This window comes from Bufo bufo, chromosome 4, assembly GCF_905171765.1.
Source record: "Bufo bufo chromosome 4, aBufBuf1.1, whole genome shotgun sequence".
NCBI lineage: Eukaryota > Metazoa > Chordata > Amphibia > Anura > Bufonidae > Bufo > Bufo bufo.
Genome location: NC_053392.1, coordinates 130,035,981 through 130,056,413, shown reverse-complemented (window position 1 = coordinate 130,056,413; position 20,433 = coordinate 130,035,981). Strand labels below are relative to the sequence as shown.

The 20,433-nt window shown below is 41.2% G+C and overlaps 1 protein-coding gene across 1 annotated transcript in view; it reads right to left on the bottom strand.

Annotated features, from left to right (window-relative positions):
* Window positions 1-19,591, bottom strand: part of AMER3 (APC membrane recruitment protein 3) — a 72,434-nt gene extending 52,843 nt beyond the window's left edge. The window contains exon 1 of the mRNA XM_040429930.1: window positions 18,133-19,591. Coding sequence (XP_040285864.1) covers window positions 18,133-19,591 — 1,459 coding nt within the window. The remainder of the gene's footprint in view (window positions 1-18,132) is intronic.
* Between the last annotated feature and the right edge of the window lie 842 nt (window positions 19,592-20,433).

Genomic DNA, 20,433 nt, shown 5'->3' with positions numbered 1-20,433 from the left:
GTACCCCTACCGGCCTCCCTGAAGGAGAACGCAGCCGGCGCTCAGAGAGGAGAGTGGAGCCGCCCCCCCCTGACGTGGATCCCCCTGGACAACGAGCAACAAAGTGCTGAGTATCTCCCCCTTGATTAACCCCTACCGCCACCCCACCAACGATTTCCCCTGCCTGATTAACCCCTACCACTATCCCACCAACGATTCAACCCCTACTCCCCTGATTATCCCACCAACGATCCCCTGATTAACCCCTGATCATCATCCCTCCAACTATACCTACCCATATTATCCCTGATCACCCCCACTATTTGTATCTTACCCCTACCCATAACCTGCCCATACTCACCCCCTCTCTGTACCCCTATCACTTGCAGGGTATTAACTCGTGCATTGCTGTATCCAATCCTTACATTGCTGTCCGCTATCCGTCTGTGTTTGTGGCCTGCATTCACCCCTGCAGTGCCACCGTTAACTCTTTGTCGTTCTCTTAGGGATAGAATTAGTCAGGTGGGGTGGGCTGCTAATACATGTGTGAGTGTACTGTATACTTAGTTTGTGGGTGGAATTTGGGAACCGTGTAGTGTAGTTTAGTGCTGTATGTTTAGTGCTGTATTTATAGTACTGTATTGCGTGAGTAGTGTATTGTTGGTATTAATAAATACTATGTTTAATTTGTAACTATCTGTGTAATGTGTGGTTATTAGCGATAGTTAGTTTCGTAAGGCGCATGCAGCTAGCTTAGTGATTAGCGTAAGACAAAGTATAGTGAAAGTATTGTATTATTAATATAAAGGTATAAATAGGCGGAGTCATCAATAGAGGGCTCCTCTTATTTATGAATATTAATTATCGATATTTGCATAAATATTGGTGATTAATATTCCCCCTTTACAGCTATATAAATAAAGATTACTATTATTTATTATTATTTAGTACCTCATATTAATTTTATATAGTGAATAAAGTATTAGTCCATAGATTTTATGTTTGCTGAGTGCTTTTGCATTGTGTTTGCTTTTGCTTCTACTTTTCAGCCATGGTGACATGCTCCCGTGCGTTTACTTCATTTTACAGGATATGCTGATTAATTGTATCTTTTGTGTTTTTGAAACCAAATTAAGTGGATTGTCCGAGGTAAAAAATTGGGCAGCCCCTGTGTAGTGCCCTGGAGCAGGGGTAATTTGAAGTCTGGACATTTGTGGACATTAGCTCTTGTTTCCCCTATGCAAAGTCATCAACTTCTTACTTTATTTTACTTTATAGGGTTAACTTGCACTGATTTATACTGTTTAATACTGTTTAATATATTGTGATATATATCCAGCTCAGGTGCACTGTGTTTGCCCAGCACTACGGAAAGGGTTAATGAATACTGAGAGACTTTAGGGACTTTCTAGCTAATAATGAGATGCTGGTAATTGTCTACAGTTACCATAAGGTTAAAGAAGAGCATGTTTTGGAGGGAAAAGCCAGACTTGTTTACCACCAAATCCAGACAGACTGACCTTTTGGATGCCTGGCTTAGCTATGATATTATGTCTGAAGACTTGTTTTTGTTTGGAAAAACTGCTTCATCATTGCCATTTGGTATAATTCAAGTTCTAATTCAAGTCTATTAGAGACAGAAAGTTGTAACATTGTATTTGTTTGGGTTCTGTCTCTCCACTCCACCCCTTCCACTAGAAGGTTCTAGTTCTGCTAGAAACTGTATATAAAGAGAGCAGTCATAGCCCCTAGTGTTCTACAGTTCAGGATTAGTGCTTAGAAGATACTCATGCCAGACTGCATGGGGGACCAGAAGAAGACGCTGAGATGGGGATATTCTGCCACAGACTTAGGGTCACCAGCCCTGTGACCAAAGAGCCAGCCGGACTACTGAGCCATAGACCGTGGGCCTCCAGCTTTTGGCTAGGGTACCAGCCTTGTGAGGGAGAGAGAGAGAGGGCCAGCTAGCTCATGCCTTTCCTCAGCATCAAACCCTTCTTCTCCCCATCAGTAGAATGGAGAAGCCAGCCCAGTGCCTTGCCTATATTGTTTCACAATTGAGTTCCTTTTAGTAAAGAAGCACTCTGGTTTACTGCAGACCTTTACTCTCTGGACTTAATTCCCATTGATGAGCACCACGCTTTACCATCCTTCCGGAGAGTAGCAACACGTGGTGACACTTCAACGATGTCTGGGGGACCCAGAGTACCATTGGGGCCACCCCAAACCTGGCCACTGCACCTGTACATGTGCTAAAATAACAAAAGAAGAGATACTTTCTTACCCCTTTTCTCCCTTAAAGCTTCCAGTGCTCCCCACTGCCGAAGTCATCTTTCTGCTTGCAGCAATGACATTTTGTGCACACAAGTCACCATGCAGCCAATCACCGGCTTCAGCAGTGTACAGGATATCACTGCTAAGGCCAGCAAAAAAAAAAACATGGCAGAGAACTGTAGAGCAGGGGAGAAAATGGTTAAATATTGCTTCAGGAATGCTTCAGGAAACCAGTGCTTTCAGTGACTACAAGTAAAACTTCTTCTTTATTGGCAAAAATTTAAAAACAGTCTGAACACTGATCCTATAGTAGCATAACTTTTCTTACGCATTTTAAAGCCTTAGTAATAGACTTAGTCATGAAGTTATCCAAAATCTGTGTGACAAAATTATGCTACTATTGGATCAGTGTTCAGACTGTTTTAAATTTTTCTACAATAAAGAAGTTTTATTTGAAGTTACTGGAGTGCTGGATTTGGTTTCCTGAATTTGTTTCTGATCTCTGGGCCTGTCCATACACCTGGGCAACTTCATTTCAGCTTGGTGAGCTAGTTTATTGCATTTGTTGTGACTGTTTCTAATTATTGCTTCTTGTTATGTTAACACATGTATAGGGGCTAGTTGAGTTTTTTTTAATTGGAAAATCCCTTTAAAATAGAGATTAATATATTTACAAATAATAAATGCAGTAATTGTGTATTTTCACTCATAACACAATGGCGCCACCTAGGGCACACTTTTAGTAATACATATGTAAATCAGAATACTATCACACTGCACACAAAAATAACATACAGTACATTTATACTGTAGATTACTTTTTGTGCAGTATCATAGTGCCACCAATAGGTGGTTATATGACAGTTTATTGGTGCTATAAGAGCTAGAAATTCCTATTATAGTTACTTATTGCTGAATCCTCCACTAAAGTGAGGAGTGGGGATGCTGATGGAAAAAAAAATTGCAATTAGTAATTCATGCTACCATAACAATAGACATCTGGCAGATTACTTGTCAAAATTAACTTCAGAAGGACACTTGAAGTAACTTCTCAGCGTCCTGGTAGTGCACTCAGATCCTGGGCAGCGGTGGTCTCTGAAAAGAGTTATTTTACTCTTTTCAGAGACCACCGCTGCCCAGGATCTGAGTGCACTACCAGGACGCTGAGAAGTTACTTCAAGTGTCCTTCTGCAGGATGCTGAGTAGGTCATGACAACCCCTGCCTGGACTGAAAAGCACTAGCAGCAGGGGTGCACCTAGCCTTTCTGCTGCCTGAGGCGAAAACTAAAACAGTGCCCACCCCCAAAGCCAATTTATTAACCTAACCCCTTTGCCACAATAAAAGCGCTCATTGCCCATTTCCCTTCCACTGCCCCCTCTTGCCCCTACCTGGTGCTTCCTGAGGCGATCGCCTCACCTGGCCTCATTGGTGGTGCACCCCTTACTAGCAGGTATAGGTAGATAGGTAGAGTTGTTCTATTGATATGGGAAAAAAGTTGTCTCTATGCAGTTATTCTGTATAGTTGAAGTCAGTCCGTTCTACGCTTTTACACTTTTGAGAAAATCGATGATACCGCGCTCTAACTTATATAGATCGCAAGACCTAATACCCCCACCTCCTAGTTTAAAAGCACTCCACAAACTCAGTAGACTTTGCGTTACCTGGTGGATGAGCTTCATGTAACACGGGGTACGGTGGATAATCCTCGGATCTTACAGGCACAGGTCGGGTTCTTTAGCACCCGACCTGTGCCTACAAGATCCGAGGATTACCCACCGTACCCCATGTTACATGAAGCTCATCCACCAGGTAACGCAAAGTCTACTGAGTTTGTGGAGTGCTTTTAAACTAGGAGGTGGGGGTATTAGGTCTTGCGATCTATATAAGTTAGAGCGCAGTATCATCGATTTTCTCATTATCTTTGCACTATAGTGTGGCAGTTGTGTTGCGGTTCTGCTGCGATACTGCTGCTTTGCAGTGAGGAGGGAGATATAACGCTTCTGGGACATTTTATTTACCTTTACACTTTTGTCATTTCATGAAGAAGATGTTGATGGTCTATACTGAGTACTAGCTATGTGTGCAAAATGATCATCACACTCTTACATCAGAATGGAAAAAGTCAAAAGTTATAACCAAAAGGCTACTTTCACACCTGCGTTTAGGTGCGGATCCGTCTGGTATCTGCACAGACGGATCCGCACCTATATGCAAACGCTTAGATCCGTTCAGAACGGATCTGTTTGCATTACCATGAACAAAAAAAAATAATAATTTTTTTTTTTTGTTTTTTTTGTTCATGATAATGCAAACGGATCCGTTTTGACTTTACATTGAAAGTCAATGGGGGACGGATCCATTTGAAAATTGAGCCATACTGTGTCAACTTCAAACGGATCCGTCCCCATTGACTTACATTGTAAGTCTGGACGGATCCGTTTGCCTCCGCACGGCCAGGCGGACACCCGAACGCTGCAAGCTGCGTTCAGGTGTCCGCCTGCTGAGCGGAGCGGAGGACAAACGCTGCCAGACTGATGCATTCTGAGCGGATCCGCATCCACTCAGAATGCATTAGGGCTGGACGGATCCGTTCGGGGCCGCTTGTGAGAGCCTTCAAACGGAGCTCACAAGCGGAGCCCCGAACGCTAGTGTGAAAGTAGCCTTAGCCAGCCATTTGTAACCTAAAAAGAAATGTAAAAAATCTGTGAAAGCTTTTATTGGTTGTAGGTCATACAATAAGCACACATTTACATGTCATTGATTTATAAGCATTCAGTTAAAATCACATTAAATATAAAAATTAAAAAAGTTAAAACATCTAGTTGCTTAAATGGATGTTTGCAGAATGACAACTTATCCAAAGTATAAGATTGGTGGTGGTTCGACCTCAAAGACCCCCACGAGAATGAGAATTTCAATGGAACAGCGGTCAAGCCACACGCACTGTCACTCTATTCAAATTCTTTAGGACTGCTGAAATACAGCACACGGCTGTCTCAGGCAGTTCCTTTGACTGGTTGGTTTGAATGCACGCTCGACTGCGCTATTTTCTGGGTCCCTATTGGTCAGATGCCTATCACCTATCTTGTGGATAGGGAATACGCTGTCATTCTGGAAATACCCCTTTAATATATTAAAATGTTACATTCCATTTATGAATACATTAACTGAATGAGAGATCTACTATGGCATACTCTGAATTTAAATGTATTTATTTGACACAACAATAAATAGGGAATGTAAGCCCACCACATCATTTTCTATCTCCTTAAAGGGGTCACTAAGTTTTAAAAAAAAAAATGTATGTCTTAGAGACTTATCAAACGTTTTAATTGATGGGGGTCTGAGTGTTGAGAGATCCCAGGAACGAGGAGAGAGAAGTGCTCGCATAGCGCGCTTTGTCTCCTTTCTGCAGGGGATGGAATTGAGACGGGTCCATAGACTTTCTCAGCACTCAGACCCACACTGATCAAAACTATCATAACTTTCATATGTCTCTATGACATTTCAAAAGTTTTACAAAAACTCAGCGACCTTTTTGGAGGTTTAGTCTTTGCAGCCCTGTACAGGGTATAGGACTTACAAGCTCTAAACCCCCCTCCGTATTTGTCTGGTTATCGAAGCTCAGTTCCCCTCCGGCCTGAAGCAGAAAATGCCCGAGGGTAAATAAGCCAGAACCGATCCAATAGTTGTCTGTGGGATCGTGCACATACATCCGAAGCATTGGTTGTGATGCTGGATGTTAAATAGGGCCAGACAGAAAAGTGCTGCATGCTCAGTTCTTCTGTCCGGAGCTATCAGTGTACAGACACTGGATCTGTGCACTGAAGGGCTATCCACATACTGTATATCAGTTGTGTTCGGCTCCCGGCGTAAAATACCTGGCCAGACAAAACTGATGTATGTGAAACTAGCTTATGCAGCAAGTAGTAGGATTTGGAATGAATCACAGAATGTGGAAGAAATGTCATACAAGTTACAAATCAGGATCAATAAAACATAAGTAAAGCTGCACTTTTACAAAGCTATGTAAGATACGTAGTTTATATCTACATGCTTCTAAGTATATAAGACCCAAGAACTCCTACACCTAGATGCAGGGTCAGACTGGCCCATCAGAATACCAGAGGATCCTCCAGTGGGCCCAAGCTCTGACAGTAATGGACCCCTAATAAAACAGAGCCCTTAAGGTCCTATATACACAAGGGACCCAGGGGACTTCAGTCTGATGCTGCCTAGGAGAATTCCTATCTGCCTAAATTTTAGAAGAAAGTACAGAAACTTGTAGTTCATACACTTTGATAAATTACTCGCTTTCAATTGTAACTACTACTGACTGAATAAAGATCATTTCATGTACAGCACTATAAAATGCATTATTTTAAGCAGAGGAAAGCTTAGTATAAACCTCAATTACATGATATATTAAAGAATAACTAAACTTTTGTAAAACTTTCTTAAAAAATGTTTTACGAAGTCCAAAATTATTTTTCCAATATGCTTTATTAATTGATTATGCTTTTGTCCTACTCAAATAGGCACCAAAGTCCTGGAAGTTACTGCACTGCACTGGTGTATGGATTTCACTGGGGCTGCAGTGAACTCTCTTCAGGCCGGAGCACACATCACTGCTTCTGCTTGTGCCCCCCTCAATCTTGGCTAAATTCTGGCACAGCACATCAGTACCCTGTACAGATGGGATATGCCTTTATTTAGCCAAGCGGAGCAGGTTCCTGCCTAAACCTGGTCTGCTCAGCTGAAAGCTCTTCATAACACATCAGTACAGAAGACAAACGAAGTGGGCTCAGACAGGACCTGCTCCGCTCAGCACCGTTGTTCTAGAATACTGATTTTAAAGTGTTATAGCACCCAGGACTTTGGGTGCCCAATCGAGTGGGAAAACAGCATAATCATTTAAAAAAAAATTAAAACACTTTAAATACTATGTACTATGTACTATATTTTATGCAAAACCTCAGAGTAACAAAGCAAGCATTTGGCAAGCAGGTAAGAAGATACTGAAACATGTGCATGCTAATGATTTCATAAGGTATTGTTTATATATGCTATTGAGGTATGGTAGTGGTAACCTCTTTTGTATATTTCCATCTTGTACATTATAGAATTTTAAAACATGCTGTTCTATATTTGTATACGCTCTATGACCTCTCTATTAGATATGTTTTTCTAGAACAGAAATCTACAGGTGATGAAAACATTCTTAAATCAGGCCATACAGTTTAGGCTACCTTCACACTTGCGTTGTTAATTCCGGTATTGAGATCCAGCAGAGGATCTCAATACCGGAATTAAATTGATCCATTTTGATTTTGCACATCAGCATTCATTCGTTCCGTTAGGATACGGTTGTGTGAAATCAAATTGGAAAAAAAAACAATCCGTCACTAAATACATTGAAAGTCAATGGGTGACAGATCCATTTTTTTGGGCTCCTAAAAAAACTGATCGTCACCATTGACTTGCATTGTTTTCAGTGCCGGATCCGTTTTTTCAGCTTGCAGCGGTTTTGTGTCCGGTAAAAAAACTGAATGCTGCCGGAACAGAAGACATCCTGATGCTCCTGGATCTCTTTCCATTCAGAAAGCATGAGGACTAAACAGAAACGCAAGTGTGAAAGTAGCCTTAGTTAGCTGTTAGCCAAGCAATTTACAGTATTCCTTCTGACCTCCCTACATGTACATGCTCAGCTTGGCTGAGAGGAATGCAATAAGTCTCTACCTGTCCTGGCCTTTGCTGTATGCGCCGTGCCACTGATGCCATGCTTGCAGTTGCCGGTGGCAATCTGTTGCTGTTTAGGCATGTGGTGGCAGTGTCTCGGCTTTGGCTGTGTGCGTCGTGACATGGTTGCCACGCATGCTGTTGCTGGTGGCAACGTGTTGCATGTTTGCTGGTGTGTGCACCTCCCCTTTAAGTTGTAGCCTCCCGCTGTCTGGTGTTGGAAGGGTTAACTCCCTGACTGGGTGTTCCATCTGTCCAGTGAGGGCCACCCTTGTGGTCATACTGTCACGGTGGAGAGTGGGGGAAACTCCCCACAGTATAATGGGAACTGTTACTAGGCCAGACTACAGTGAAGGGAGCAGGCCACAACTTACAGCCGCCCTAATCCTGACCCTGATCTCCTGACCGCATGAGCAAACCCTGAAGGTGGGAGGGCTCATGCACTGGAACTTGTATCCTGCTGACCCTGACGGTCCCTGGCATAGGGGTCAGGAATAGGAGACAACCGGTTCCTCAGGGACTCAGACGAACCAGAGTCTCCAGCTGCCTAGTAACAGATGGAAGGGAATAGACCATATGCAGCAACTGGATCGGCAGGTAGGAACACCGGAAAACTCACTTACCTGCCGCTGCCACCACGACTGGAATCCATGCATACCAACCGGAGCCCACACACCAAACAGGGCACAACACAAACAACGCATACAGGACACCAGTATACCAGTTACTGCCTGGACCCCCATACAGCAAGGTGCACGGCAGCCCGCATACAGGCTTATGGTTAACCCCTCCGGGAAACCAGCCCCCTCACGGAGGTGCAACATACAACAGGGGAATATCTAGCAGACATGCTGGAAACAACATAAACAGACCAGTCACAACACACTAGACACACTAGACATAAATACACCCTGGACAAAACCCACACCAATCAACAAAGGGTAGGATGGGAAGGAGAAACTGGGAAGACCTTGGACATCTATGACCACAAGGGTGGCCCTCACTGGACAGATGGAACACCCTGGACTGGAGCAGAGCTCCAGCACCAAAGATAGCTGAAGTACAACTGACTCCAGCCAGGAAACCACAGAAGATAAAAGCCAAGTGACCACACCCAGTCAGGGAGTTAACCCTTACAGCACCAGACAGAGGGAGGCTACAACTTAAAGGGGAAGTGCACACACAAGCATACTAAACCACACGTTACCACCGGCAACAGCATGCGTGGCAACCATGTCCCGGCAATCACCCAGAAGGCCGAGACACTGCCACCGCATGCTCTGACAGCAACACGTTGCCGCGGGCAACCGCAAGTGTGGCAACAGTGTCACAGCGCAAACCAAAGGCCGTGACACTACCAGGCACCTCTGGCAGTGGCTTATCTCCCTTGAGAACAAACAGCCCAATCTTTCTTTTCCCCCAACATATGCCACCTACATACCACCAAACACAATAGATCAGCTGGTCCTGACAAAATCAGCAGGTTCAAACGACATTCATCTAATGTGTATAGACACATGAATATATATTTTTTTCCATTTCCGTGCCGTTTTTTTGCAGCCCGCATGTTGATCCATGCACTTCAATGGGTCAGTGTGCATTCCGTTTCCATATGTCTGCAGCACGGCCTTTCCACCAAAAAATAGAACATGTCCTATTGTCTGTATTACGGACAAGGATAAGACAGTTCTATTATGGACCGGACATTCCATTCGACAAAATTTAGAATGCACATGGCCGGTATCAGTGTTTTGCGGATCCGCGATTTGCAGACCGCAAAACAGGTAATGGTCATGTGCAAGAGCCCTTAGTCTAAGTTTTCATGATGATACAGTTTGATATATTGGTGACTGCAGGTCATTTAAGTACACCACCCTCATTGCCATTTTAGTGGAAGCAGCTTAAATGGGTTGTTTAGCTTTGGGACTCTTTGGGCAGCAGTGTGTTGTACCTGTTGAAAAAATCATACTCACCTGCTCCCCGCACTAATTTTCAACTCCCTGGCTCCCTTCAATGAACTTCTAGTCACCCGATTGTGGGTTTAAACCGCCAAAATTCCACTCTAATATCCTGGCATCAAAAGACACCATGTGAACAGGCCTTAGAGAATTCTGATTTAGTAGGAGTGGTCCCTGGTTCAGGCCCCTGAACTAGAGAAGTCAGTGATTATAACAACTTCTCCTTGGAGTTCTTGCCAACTCCTGCATTGCATGGGCTACCTATTCACTTACTAGCTGCATGGGAATTAAACATTTGTCTACAGGATGACCAACATATCACCTCTAATCAGTGGGGCTTCTAGCAGCAGGACCAACAGACCATCCCTCTAGCAGACCCCTTTTCAATGCAATTTGGGGTTTCATTGTACTTGAATTACCTTCTACCTAATAAAGTGGCCAATGAATGTAGTTATTGCAACGACAGAGGAAAATATTGATTCTATTACAGAGTTTTATATAAATTTTTAGAAATTATTACAAAATATTTGCATGTAAACGTATCAGTACAACTGGAAGGTTTATGGGAAGATGTTCACCCTTGTATCTCCATACACTGATATATGTTAACATAATAAATTGAATTGTAGTATAAAAATTAAAAAATATCAGTGTGCTGTGTGGTCAAATAAAATCAATTCCACAAAGGCGTTTAAGACCATTAGATAATAAATGTGGTCTGTTCTTATAAGATCTATTACAAAGGATGAGTTGCTGAAGGCATCACGTCACAATATGCTAAAAATATAAGAATACAAGTCATTTTAGGCATGGGAACCATTCATGTGTTGGCACAGTTACATATTTACAATGTTCTAAACTCTGCCCCATGTTATTTTAATAGATACTCTGCATTTTGTCATTTAAAAAGAGAAATATTAAAGTGATACTCAGCAAAAATTGAAAATACATCCATTGCCAAGAGTAGTGGTGCCCATCCCAGCCACAGAGTCTTAATTACACGGTTCCTACTAATCAAGGGAAACAAATGGGTGTTTCTTGTAAGCCACTTCCTCAAGATGCCTGTATGCTCAGGTCTTGGGCAGTGGTTGTCATAACCCAACCCAGAACCTGTATTAGTAGACAATTCCTCGCAGTAAAATGTGTGTGCTCATATATAGGGACCATATAGCTAAGACTTTGGGGCTGGGATGGGCACCTCTTCTCTCTGCAATAGTGGCATTTTCAGTTTTACCCCAGAGTATTGCTCAACATCATCGTGGTATATGTGTATCTACTGCACAGAAGTCAGCTTCTCTGCTCAAGGCTTCTCATATACTCCACTTCTTTTTTTTTGTCATTAACAAACCTGTAAGAGAAGAAAGAATATAATATGTGTTAATCCACATTTAACTGGTTACAGGTTGATGACGAGTTGAGTTGAAAAACTCGAAGATTATCAAGCCATATTCTAAAATGGAGAGTACTCTTTTTTTCTTATCCATCAGTTTACAATAGTTGTCAAAAAGCACCTTTTCTCTAGTTTGATAAAACCAAGATAAAACTCTTTAACTTTATTACAAAGTGTCAGGTTTGGAGAAAACAAGACACCACTTACCTTGCCAATGCCACTGCTATGGTACAGCATGGTGATGGCAGAGGGGGAGGGTTAAGATAAATGGAGGAAAGAAAAATGGATGCTCAAGAATGCTCTTGACCATAGACTGTGATGAAAATTAGCCTTCCAACAGTAGAACTACCCAAAACAGAGAGCCTAAAGGCTGTATTACGCCAACAGATTATCTGACCAATTTCTGTCCAATCAGACCAATAGTTGGTGTGTATAACAAAAGATTGTGTGTAAATGGCCATCTGACCAATGATTGGTCAGAAAATCTGTCAGATAATCTGTAGGTGTAATACAGCCCTTCCAATACTAGGGTAGCTTTGGTACATTCTTGAATGTCCTACACAGAGCCCAGACTTGAAGCCAATCAAACACTCCTAGAAAGCCTCCTGAAATAGTTGGTCATGGATGCTCACCAACCTGAATGAGGTGTGCCAAGCTAATAGACTCACATACAAGTAGACTTGAGACTGTTGAGGCACCTGTTGAGGTGATTTCAAAGCACAGAATAACTAGCCCTAAGAATATTAGACATTTCAGAGAATGGTTGTAAAATAACAAAATGTGTTAAAAATAGAAGGGCTTTGAAACGTTCTGAATGTATTGCAGATTTGGTGCAATCAGGCATGTTACTAGGCTGTATACTACAATGTTTTTGGGGTCTGAACTGGAAAGTCTCTACCAGTTCTTTAAAAACCTAAATAGATTTTGTTGCATAATACAGCCCAATTTCAAAATGTCTGGGACACCGTGTAAAATGTTAATACAGTTAAATAATATCATAAACCCTTGTTTTATTCACAGTAGATCATAGAACACATATCAGATGTAGAAACTGAGGTATTTTACCGTTTCATGAAAATAATTAATTAATTTAGAACTTGATGGTAACAACGCATCTCAAAAAAAGTTGAGACAGGGCCATGTCTACCATTGTGTAGTATTACCTTTTAAAGGGGTTCTGCACTTTGTTTAAACTGATGATCTATCCTCTGAATAGATCATCAGCATCTGATCGGTGGGGGTCTGACACCCGGGACCCCCGCTGATCAGCTGTTTGAGAAGGCAACGGCGCTCCAGCAGCGCCGCGGCCTTCTCACTATTTACGGCCGGCCCAGTGACGTCATGACTAGTATCAACTTGCCTGGGGCGGGGCTAAGCTCCATTCAAGTGAACAGAGCTTAGCCCCGCCCAGGCCAGTTGATACAAGTCATGACATCACTGGGCCGGTGGTAAACAGTGAGAAGGCCGTGGCGCTGCTGGACCGCCATTGCCTTCTCAAACAGCTGATCGGCGGGGGTCCCGGGTGTCGGACCCTGCCGATCAGATGCTGATAATCTATCAAGAGAATAGATCATCAGTTTAAACAAAGTGCAGAACCCCTTTAATTTAACAACAGTCTAAACGTCTGGAAAGTGAGGAGACCAATTGCTGGAGTTTTGGAAGAGGAATGTTGTCCCATTCTTATCTCATGTAGGATTCTAGCTGTTTAAAAGCCCTGGGTCTGCGTTGCCTTTTTTTTGTTTCATTATCCGCCAAATATTTACTATTTGTCTGGACTTTAGGCAGGCCAGTTCAGCATCCGGACTCTTCTTCTGTGCAGCCATGCTGTTGTGACGAATGCAGTTTGGGATTTAGCATTGCCTTACTGAAATAAGCAAGGTCTTCCCTGAAAGGGAGAGGTCAGGATATGTCTAGATGGGAGGATATGTTGTTCTAAAACCTTGACATACTGTTGTGTAAGCTGCCCATGCCAGAGGCACTAATGCAACATCATACCATCAGACATGAAGGCTTTTGAATTGTGTGCTGATAACAAGCTGGATGGTGCCTCTCCTCTTGAGTCCGCAGAACACGGTGACTTCGGTTTCTAAAAAGTATTTAAAATTTTGATTCATCTGACCAAAAAACAGTTTTCATTTTACCTTACTCCATTTTAAATGAGCATGGGCCCTGAGAAGATGCTGGAGTTTCTGGATTATGTTGACATATGGCTTCTTCTTTGCATGATACTATTTTAACTTGCATTTGTGGATTGCATTGCAAACTGTGTCCACGGACAATGATTTATGGGAGTGTTCCTGAGCCCATGCAGAGATTTTCTGTACAGAATCATGCCTGTTTTTAATGCAGTGCTGCCTGAGGACCCATAGATCATGAGCATCCAGTTTTGACTGTCTGCCTTGTCCCTTGTGCACATGAATTTCTCCATGTTCTCAAAATCATTTGATGATATTATGTACTGTAGATGGTAGGATATTCAAAGTGTTCACAATTTTACATTGAAAAACATTTTTCTGAAATGATTTTTACATGCAGTTTTTTACTTCTAAGAGACTCTGCCTCTCTAGTTATTTGACTAAGATGTAACTGGCTCCTCCAGCTATTTTTTTTATAAGTACCACTTACTTTTCCACCCTTTTTTTGGCCCTGTCCCAAGTTTTTTGAGATGCATTGGTGCCATCATGTTCTAAATTAGTTAATTTTTTTATGAAATGGTAAAATGTCTCACTTTTAACATCTGATATGTGTTCTATGTTCTATTGTGAATAAAATATGAGTCTATGAGATTTGGAAATCATTGCATTCTTTTTTTTTTTACATTTTACACAGAATCCCAACTTTTGTAAATAAAACAGATATAGATCATTTGTGCCTCCTCTAAAGCCTGAGAAATAGGTTCTATGAGTTCTGTTTGTTGCTAAACTGTAATTTTGCTTGGAGCCCAGTCTACTCATTAATGACCCAACCTATCTTGACCTTGTTTGGCTAGCTATCTGCTTTAAGCTTATCACAGCGACCGTATTTGACATTGCCTGTGCAGATCTCTTGTTTATCTGGCTAGGATTCTGTCTGCTGTTTCTGTAGCTTGTGTCTACTGTCCTTGTCACTTGTTGCTATTGGACACAGGAAACTGCAACCTGAGAAAATCGATACCTCCATGTGGGGGTTAAGGGCGAAGAACGCATAATCCTTTAGACTCTGCAACCTTGTTTAATCCAGTAATTACTTAGAGGTTCATTATAGTCTCTATATTAGGTGGAAGCAACCTTGGTGAGGTAGAGAGATACTGTAGTAATCTGTATATCACTTTATAAATGTCCTGTTTTTATGCAGAAGAGAAGTGACCACGTTTAGGTCACAGACTATAAGTCATTCATCATTGAAAACGTATTTTGGTTTTGACAAAGACATTTCAGAGACATTTATCAAAATTGGCAAACTCATACACCAGCCTTGATCTTCCTGTGCTGGCCTGAGACTCGCCCAATTTATTAAGAAGCAGATTCCGTTTGTCAGAAACTGAAGTCTACACCAGCCAGGGGCCGGCACAGACTTCAGCTATAACTTTCTCCAGTTTCTGGCAAAAGTTATACTAAATCTGTCGGACTGTGCAAATCTCTGCCCCTCCCACTAAGCCCCGCATCCTTTATCGCCACTTTGGAAAAGTGGGCGAGAAGATTAAAAAGTCCCACATTATGGTGCACATATTGCATGTGCCATAATTTGAGACTTTTTTATGCCACAGTTGTTGGGTAAACTCTTTAATAATTGCCCCACATCATTTTCACATGATGATGTTTTTTTCCACACATATATTCCAAAAAGGATGAAGGACACGTAATATTAGTAGCATTTTAACCTCCTAACACCAAAGAACTTATTCATTGGAGGGAAGGATTTGTCTGTCAGTTTGATAAAAGTAAGAAAAATGACATTTGTTAGTTGAGTTAAAGGCTGGTCATACACTAGTAATTTTGTCATCCAGACTTATTGCTGTCAGACACTCTTTTTTTACATGACACAGTAGACACTGAGTGAGAAAAAGACCACAAGACAGATCTGTAAAAAAATAATAATAATCTTTTCTGACGAGTTGGACTCTTTTCAGCCAGTTGTAGTTGTTAATAGTTTGTGCCAAACAGCAGTTTGGTTATGACCTATTTTTTAGGCCACTAGGCCTAATAATGGGTCATGATTTTCTGTTCTGTACAGGTAACTTTTCAATAGCAATTATCAGTATGACCGCAGGCAGAATTACAATGATAAGTAATACCGCTATATAGACAGGATCCACTATTCACAGATTATCAGCTCCCTCCTGACCTTTGCACAGGTCACAGAGCATGTCTAGAAAACTCTTCTATATATTTTTTTTAATTTAGAATATTTTTATTTTTCCTTTTCAGCATATAAAAATAGACAAGAATCAAAAAACATAGGCAATGATATTTCCTAAATATACACAAGCGTTTGTTACACAATTATCCTTAAACATCAGGAATCTATCCTTATCCTATTTCTTTTCTCATGTCATACATGTATAAAGGCAAATTATAACCCGCCCCCTTCCCCCCCCCTTGGTTGTCTTGATGGTTTCTACAGAAAAAGATAAAGTTGATTTCATGATCTCATAGCGGGGATTTCACTCGTCTCTCATCTGTTTGTTAACCACTTCCTTCCTGCTCCTTATCTCCCCTCTTTCCTCCTGTTCATTGCTTTTTCCCAGTTTATTTTTGCCTGCAGGCATATTCATATCTATGCACCCTCCCACATAAGTTCTTCCATTCTTCAATATTTGGTGGTGTGTCTGCCCCCCACTCTCTAGCCACTACAACCCGAGCCAGCATTAATCCTTTAGCCCATTTCATTTCATTTTCTCTGTCAAGACCTATTTTCCTGATATATCCAAGCACTGCTATAGAGATCTCCAGTGGCGCAGAACACCCAGTTGATCTGGTTAGCTCCCGAAAAACCTGAGTCCAATAATCCTGAATAGGGGGACAATACCAGATCAAATGGGTAAAATCTGCATTGTACACGCTGCACTTCCAGCATCTAGAGTCCCTTGTTTTATATAACTCTTCTATATTAGTCAATAAGATCAGCTCCTGTCCACTGTTTCTATGGCCCATGTAGCTGGTCTTAAAACACAGGAAGTTTTAACTAGGGATAAGCGAACCCGATTCTCACCGGGTTCGGAAACCAGATGGATTCGTTACGCTTAGCCATAGACTTCTATTATGACGGATCAAAACGGAATGCCTCTTAAAGACTTTCATTTTGCATTCAGTCATCGAAATCCGTTAGATTCCGTTATAACGGAATCCATAACAGTATTCCTTCACTACCCAAACTCGGTGAGGTTCGGGTTCGCTCATCCCTAGTCTTAACATATTTTAGGCTTAATTGTGAAAATTGCAAGATCATATATAAATTGTAATAAAGATAGTGTCATGGCAAAAATTTTAACTCACTTATACTTCTAAAAAAATATGTTTAACATAAAAACATGATTTAAACAATAGGTCATTTTCTGATTTCACATTCCCTTTAATTGCTGGATTCACATCTAAAATGCTCACATATTTCTCCATGTCCTGTGTCTGGCCAGACATGCACACCAACCCAGAAAAAGCTGGCAACTACAGACAAATTGTAGAGGGAAAAACTGCTAGAAATGACAGATACTAGACATATAATGTCCAGAAATAATGTAACTCCTCATGTATACCTTCATATTTCTCATAATGACCTATGGACCTAGGACTTATTAGAGATCTAACCAGTAGATCATGATCAACTGCTTGACAACCAATGATGTAAAGTATACTTACCACTATCCTTAGTAAAAGTCGTAGAAGTAATAGACAGAAAACCATCCTCTGTGTATTTAGAGTAATCTACTGATGAAGCACTCGAATCTCGTGTAAGCTTATCATTACTTTCAGGCAACAGGTTGTAATTTCTTGTATCAAAATATATTACTGCATCTTCGGAGTTGCGAACTCTGTATAAAACTGAAGAACAACGAGAGATCACAGATGAGCAGGTTGATTTAAAAAGAGGTAGGAATCCTGGTCTAATCTCATCCTTGGAGGCGTTAGTCTCCTTTGGAAGTAGTTTTGATGTTCTTACTAAGCATTGTTGGTTACTGGTATAATCACGGCCAAATTCTTTCCTACATCTGCTGTTTGGTTGTTGTGGATCTGTTATCAGATTTTTCTTCTTTACTCTATTATCAATTGTGAATTGTGAGGTCTGTTCAGAAGGACCAAGTCTTTCTACAGAGTTTTTGATATGTTGGACAATTTCATAAGGCCGCATTACTTTGCCTAAACAATCCAATATATGCTGGTGGTCAAATAATATTTGCAGTGGTGGGACATCAGCAGGGCACGTCTCCAGAATGTCAGCTAACCATCTATTATTTTTAGATATAGAATATGTAAGACATTGAAAGTCCATTGGCTGCAAGGAATCTAGATGGTTAACAAGAAGAGGAACATCCATGAGATTTGGCTCTTGTGATGAAACCACTGGAGCTACAGCATTGGCATATGGAGTGGATAATTCTAATTGATCCTTATATTCAGTAACGTTATCTAAACTATTTTGCTTTGGAGGTGGGTCATATAAGACCACATGTGTTACAAATGGAGAGTTTTTTTCAAATTTGCTGTTGTCTGAATCAGTTTTAGGTTTTGGTATTTCAGCAAATGTGCTGGCTACACTGTCTATATTTCCTTTTCTGTTATTTGCATGCTCAGTATATTCAATTTTGACTGATTCACAATCTGAAAAGGACTCTCCCTTGCTATCTCCAGACATTGCTGTGATTTCTTCAACTTTACTGTCATTCTCATTCCTTGTGCCTGGTGGCTCCTCTGAGCTACAAGTGACATTTTGATCATTTTTTGGTATTTTTTCTGTCTTTCTTAACCAGTTAACCATTCCAATAGTTAAAGACAGCTCTGTATCACATAGTTTTAATAAACATTCTCTTCCTTTCCATGTACTCTCAAGATTGTCTTCTGCAACAAGTTCTAGTGCAGGTTCAGAGGCCATATTTTCATCAGATCCCACACAAAAACTATATATGGATGTAGGATTGTCATTATTATGACCAGGAGCAGACAAGTCACAGTCCTGAACAGGCCAGAGCTTCTTTTCACATGAGTCAGAAAATAACTCATAAAGGGCATCTCCACTATAGCTATCCCTTGGAAATGGTCTAACATTGCCAACCTCATTTTTGCCTTCTTCCAGTGTTGGAGAATATGAGTCATAATACCCCTCATCACTTGTGGACATTGGGGAGTCAGCGTCATGAATATTCTCATTAGAAGACATTAGATCACTGTAGGATAAGATGGAGACTTGATCTATTGATAAGCTGCCATTAATTTCTACTTTACTTAGGCCTTGACAAACTAGTGGCCTATTGGTTTCAGAAAGTACATTTGAACATACACTTTTTGCAGATGAATCCATGTGACCACGTAGCCTAGAGAAGTCAATAGACTCAGATTTGGCTGGAGAGGCAAGTCGTTCCACTCCTCCTTGAAAACTAGCAGCTATGGAACTTGGCTTTGATATAAATGTGACTCGGCTGTTTTCTATGTCAATAAAAGAGGCACTTTCATCTGCAAATATTTCCCCACATCCGGTAAGAGAGTCAAAACTTTTTAGAGAAGCCACATCCTCACACAGTGTTTTGAATGAATCAGCTGCCTCAATGTACATGTCACGGTCCGAGCAATCATGAAGAAGGAACTCATCAGAAGGCATCTCACCAATACTTAGTTGATACTGTCTTTCACCTGCTTTAGTTTCTTTTATTTTAAACATCATTGGCTGGCTCTCATCTTCTGATATGACATCTTGCTGCTTATTCTTTTTTAAATTAAATATGTTTTTTAAACTTTTTTTGGACTTTCTAAGAGAAATTCTTTTCCTTGGCAGTGATTTTGCAACTGATGGTACAAAAGGCATCTGAGGCACAAAATTTCTATAGTCTATTATGTTTTGCTTACATGGTACTTTGTTGGCTTCTATGTCATTTCGCTTTCCACCCTGATCTTCCACAAGGCCTGGGGAACTGACACTGTTTGGTATCCGACCTTGTGTAATTTGACCAGTTACTTTCTCTGGCTTGTCATCGCTCATAACACAGTCATATGTTTTGCTTTTTCTTATAAACCTTGGACATCGGACAATATCAGCTTCCTTTGTACAAATCCCATTAGACATTCTTTGTGTCTGTGCTGCATTCTTTTTGCTATCACATTCAATTACATTCTTCTGAGGTTCTACATTCTTTTTTTCTTTGCATACGACTGTTGGTACTTTTTCTGGAGGGTTTTGGGTATAACTTTTTATAAAGGTCTTACCACGAATATCACAATCATTAAAATTCTTCCCAAGTTCTACATTCTTTTTTCCTTTGTATACAACAATTGGTACCTTTTCTGGTGGGTGTTGGGCATAACTTTTTATAAAGGTTTTACCACGAATGAGTTCCATTTTGAAAAATATATATCTGAAAAAAAAAATGATTTAGACAATTTAAAAAGCTGTATATTTTTTTATGACAGTCATACATGTCCATGAAACACTATCAGCACAGTAGCCAGGGAAACACACACACACAGGGAGCCCTGACTGAACCCAACCCACTTTCCCTGCCTACTTGGAGTGCAAACCCTAAGCGGCAAGTCCACAACTGGTAGACATTCCCTGTACTGCTAAAGTGCAAGACAGACAGACATGGAACTCAACCACACAGAAAAGGGTTGTACGGAATAAGGTCAAAAGCAGGGAGGACAATATGGTACAAAATTGGAGGTTATTCAAAATAGCCAAGCCAAAGACGGGTATCCATTTGAAAAGAACACCATCATCCTACAGAAAGGAAGGCTGAGCTGTCACTCAGCCTGCCTTCATAAAACACAGCTAATACTAATAACAACTTAATAATTGCAGGAGATCTCCCTCAGCATGTGTGTGTTGTGGGGAGGAGGTGAGCAAGTGCTCCGTTGCCATGGATGCACTCGCGTCACAGGGGCCATGGTCAGGGTACGTGTCACAGGGGA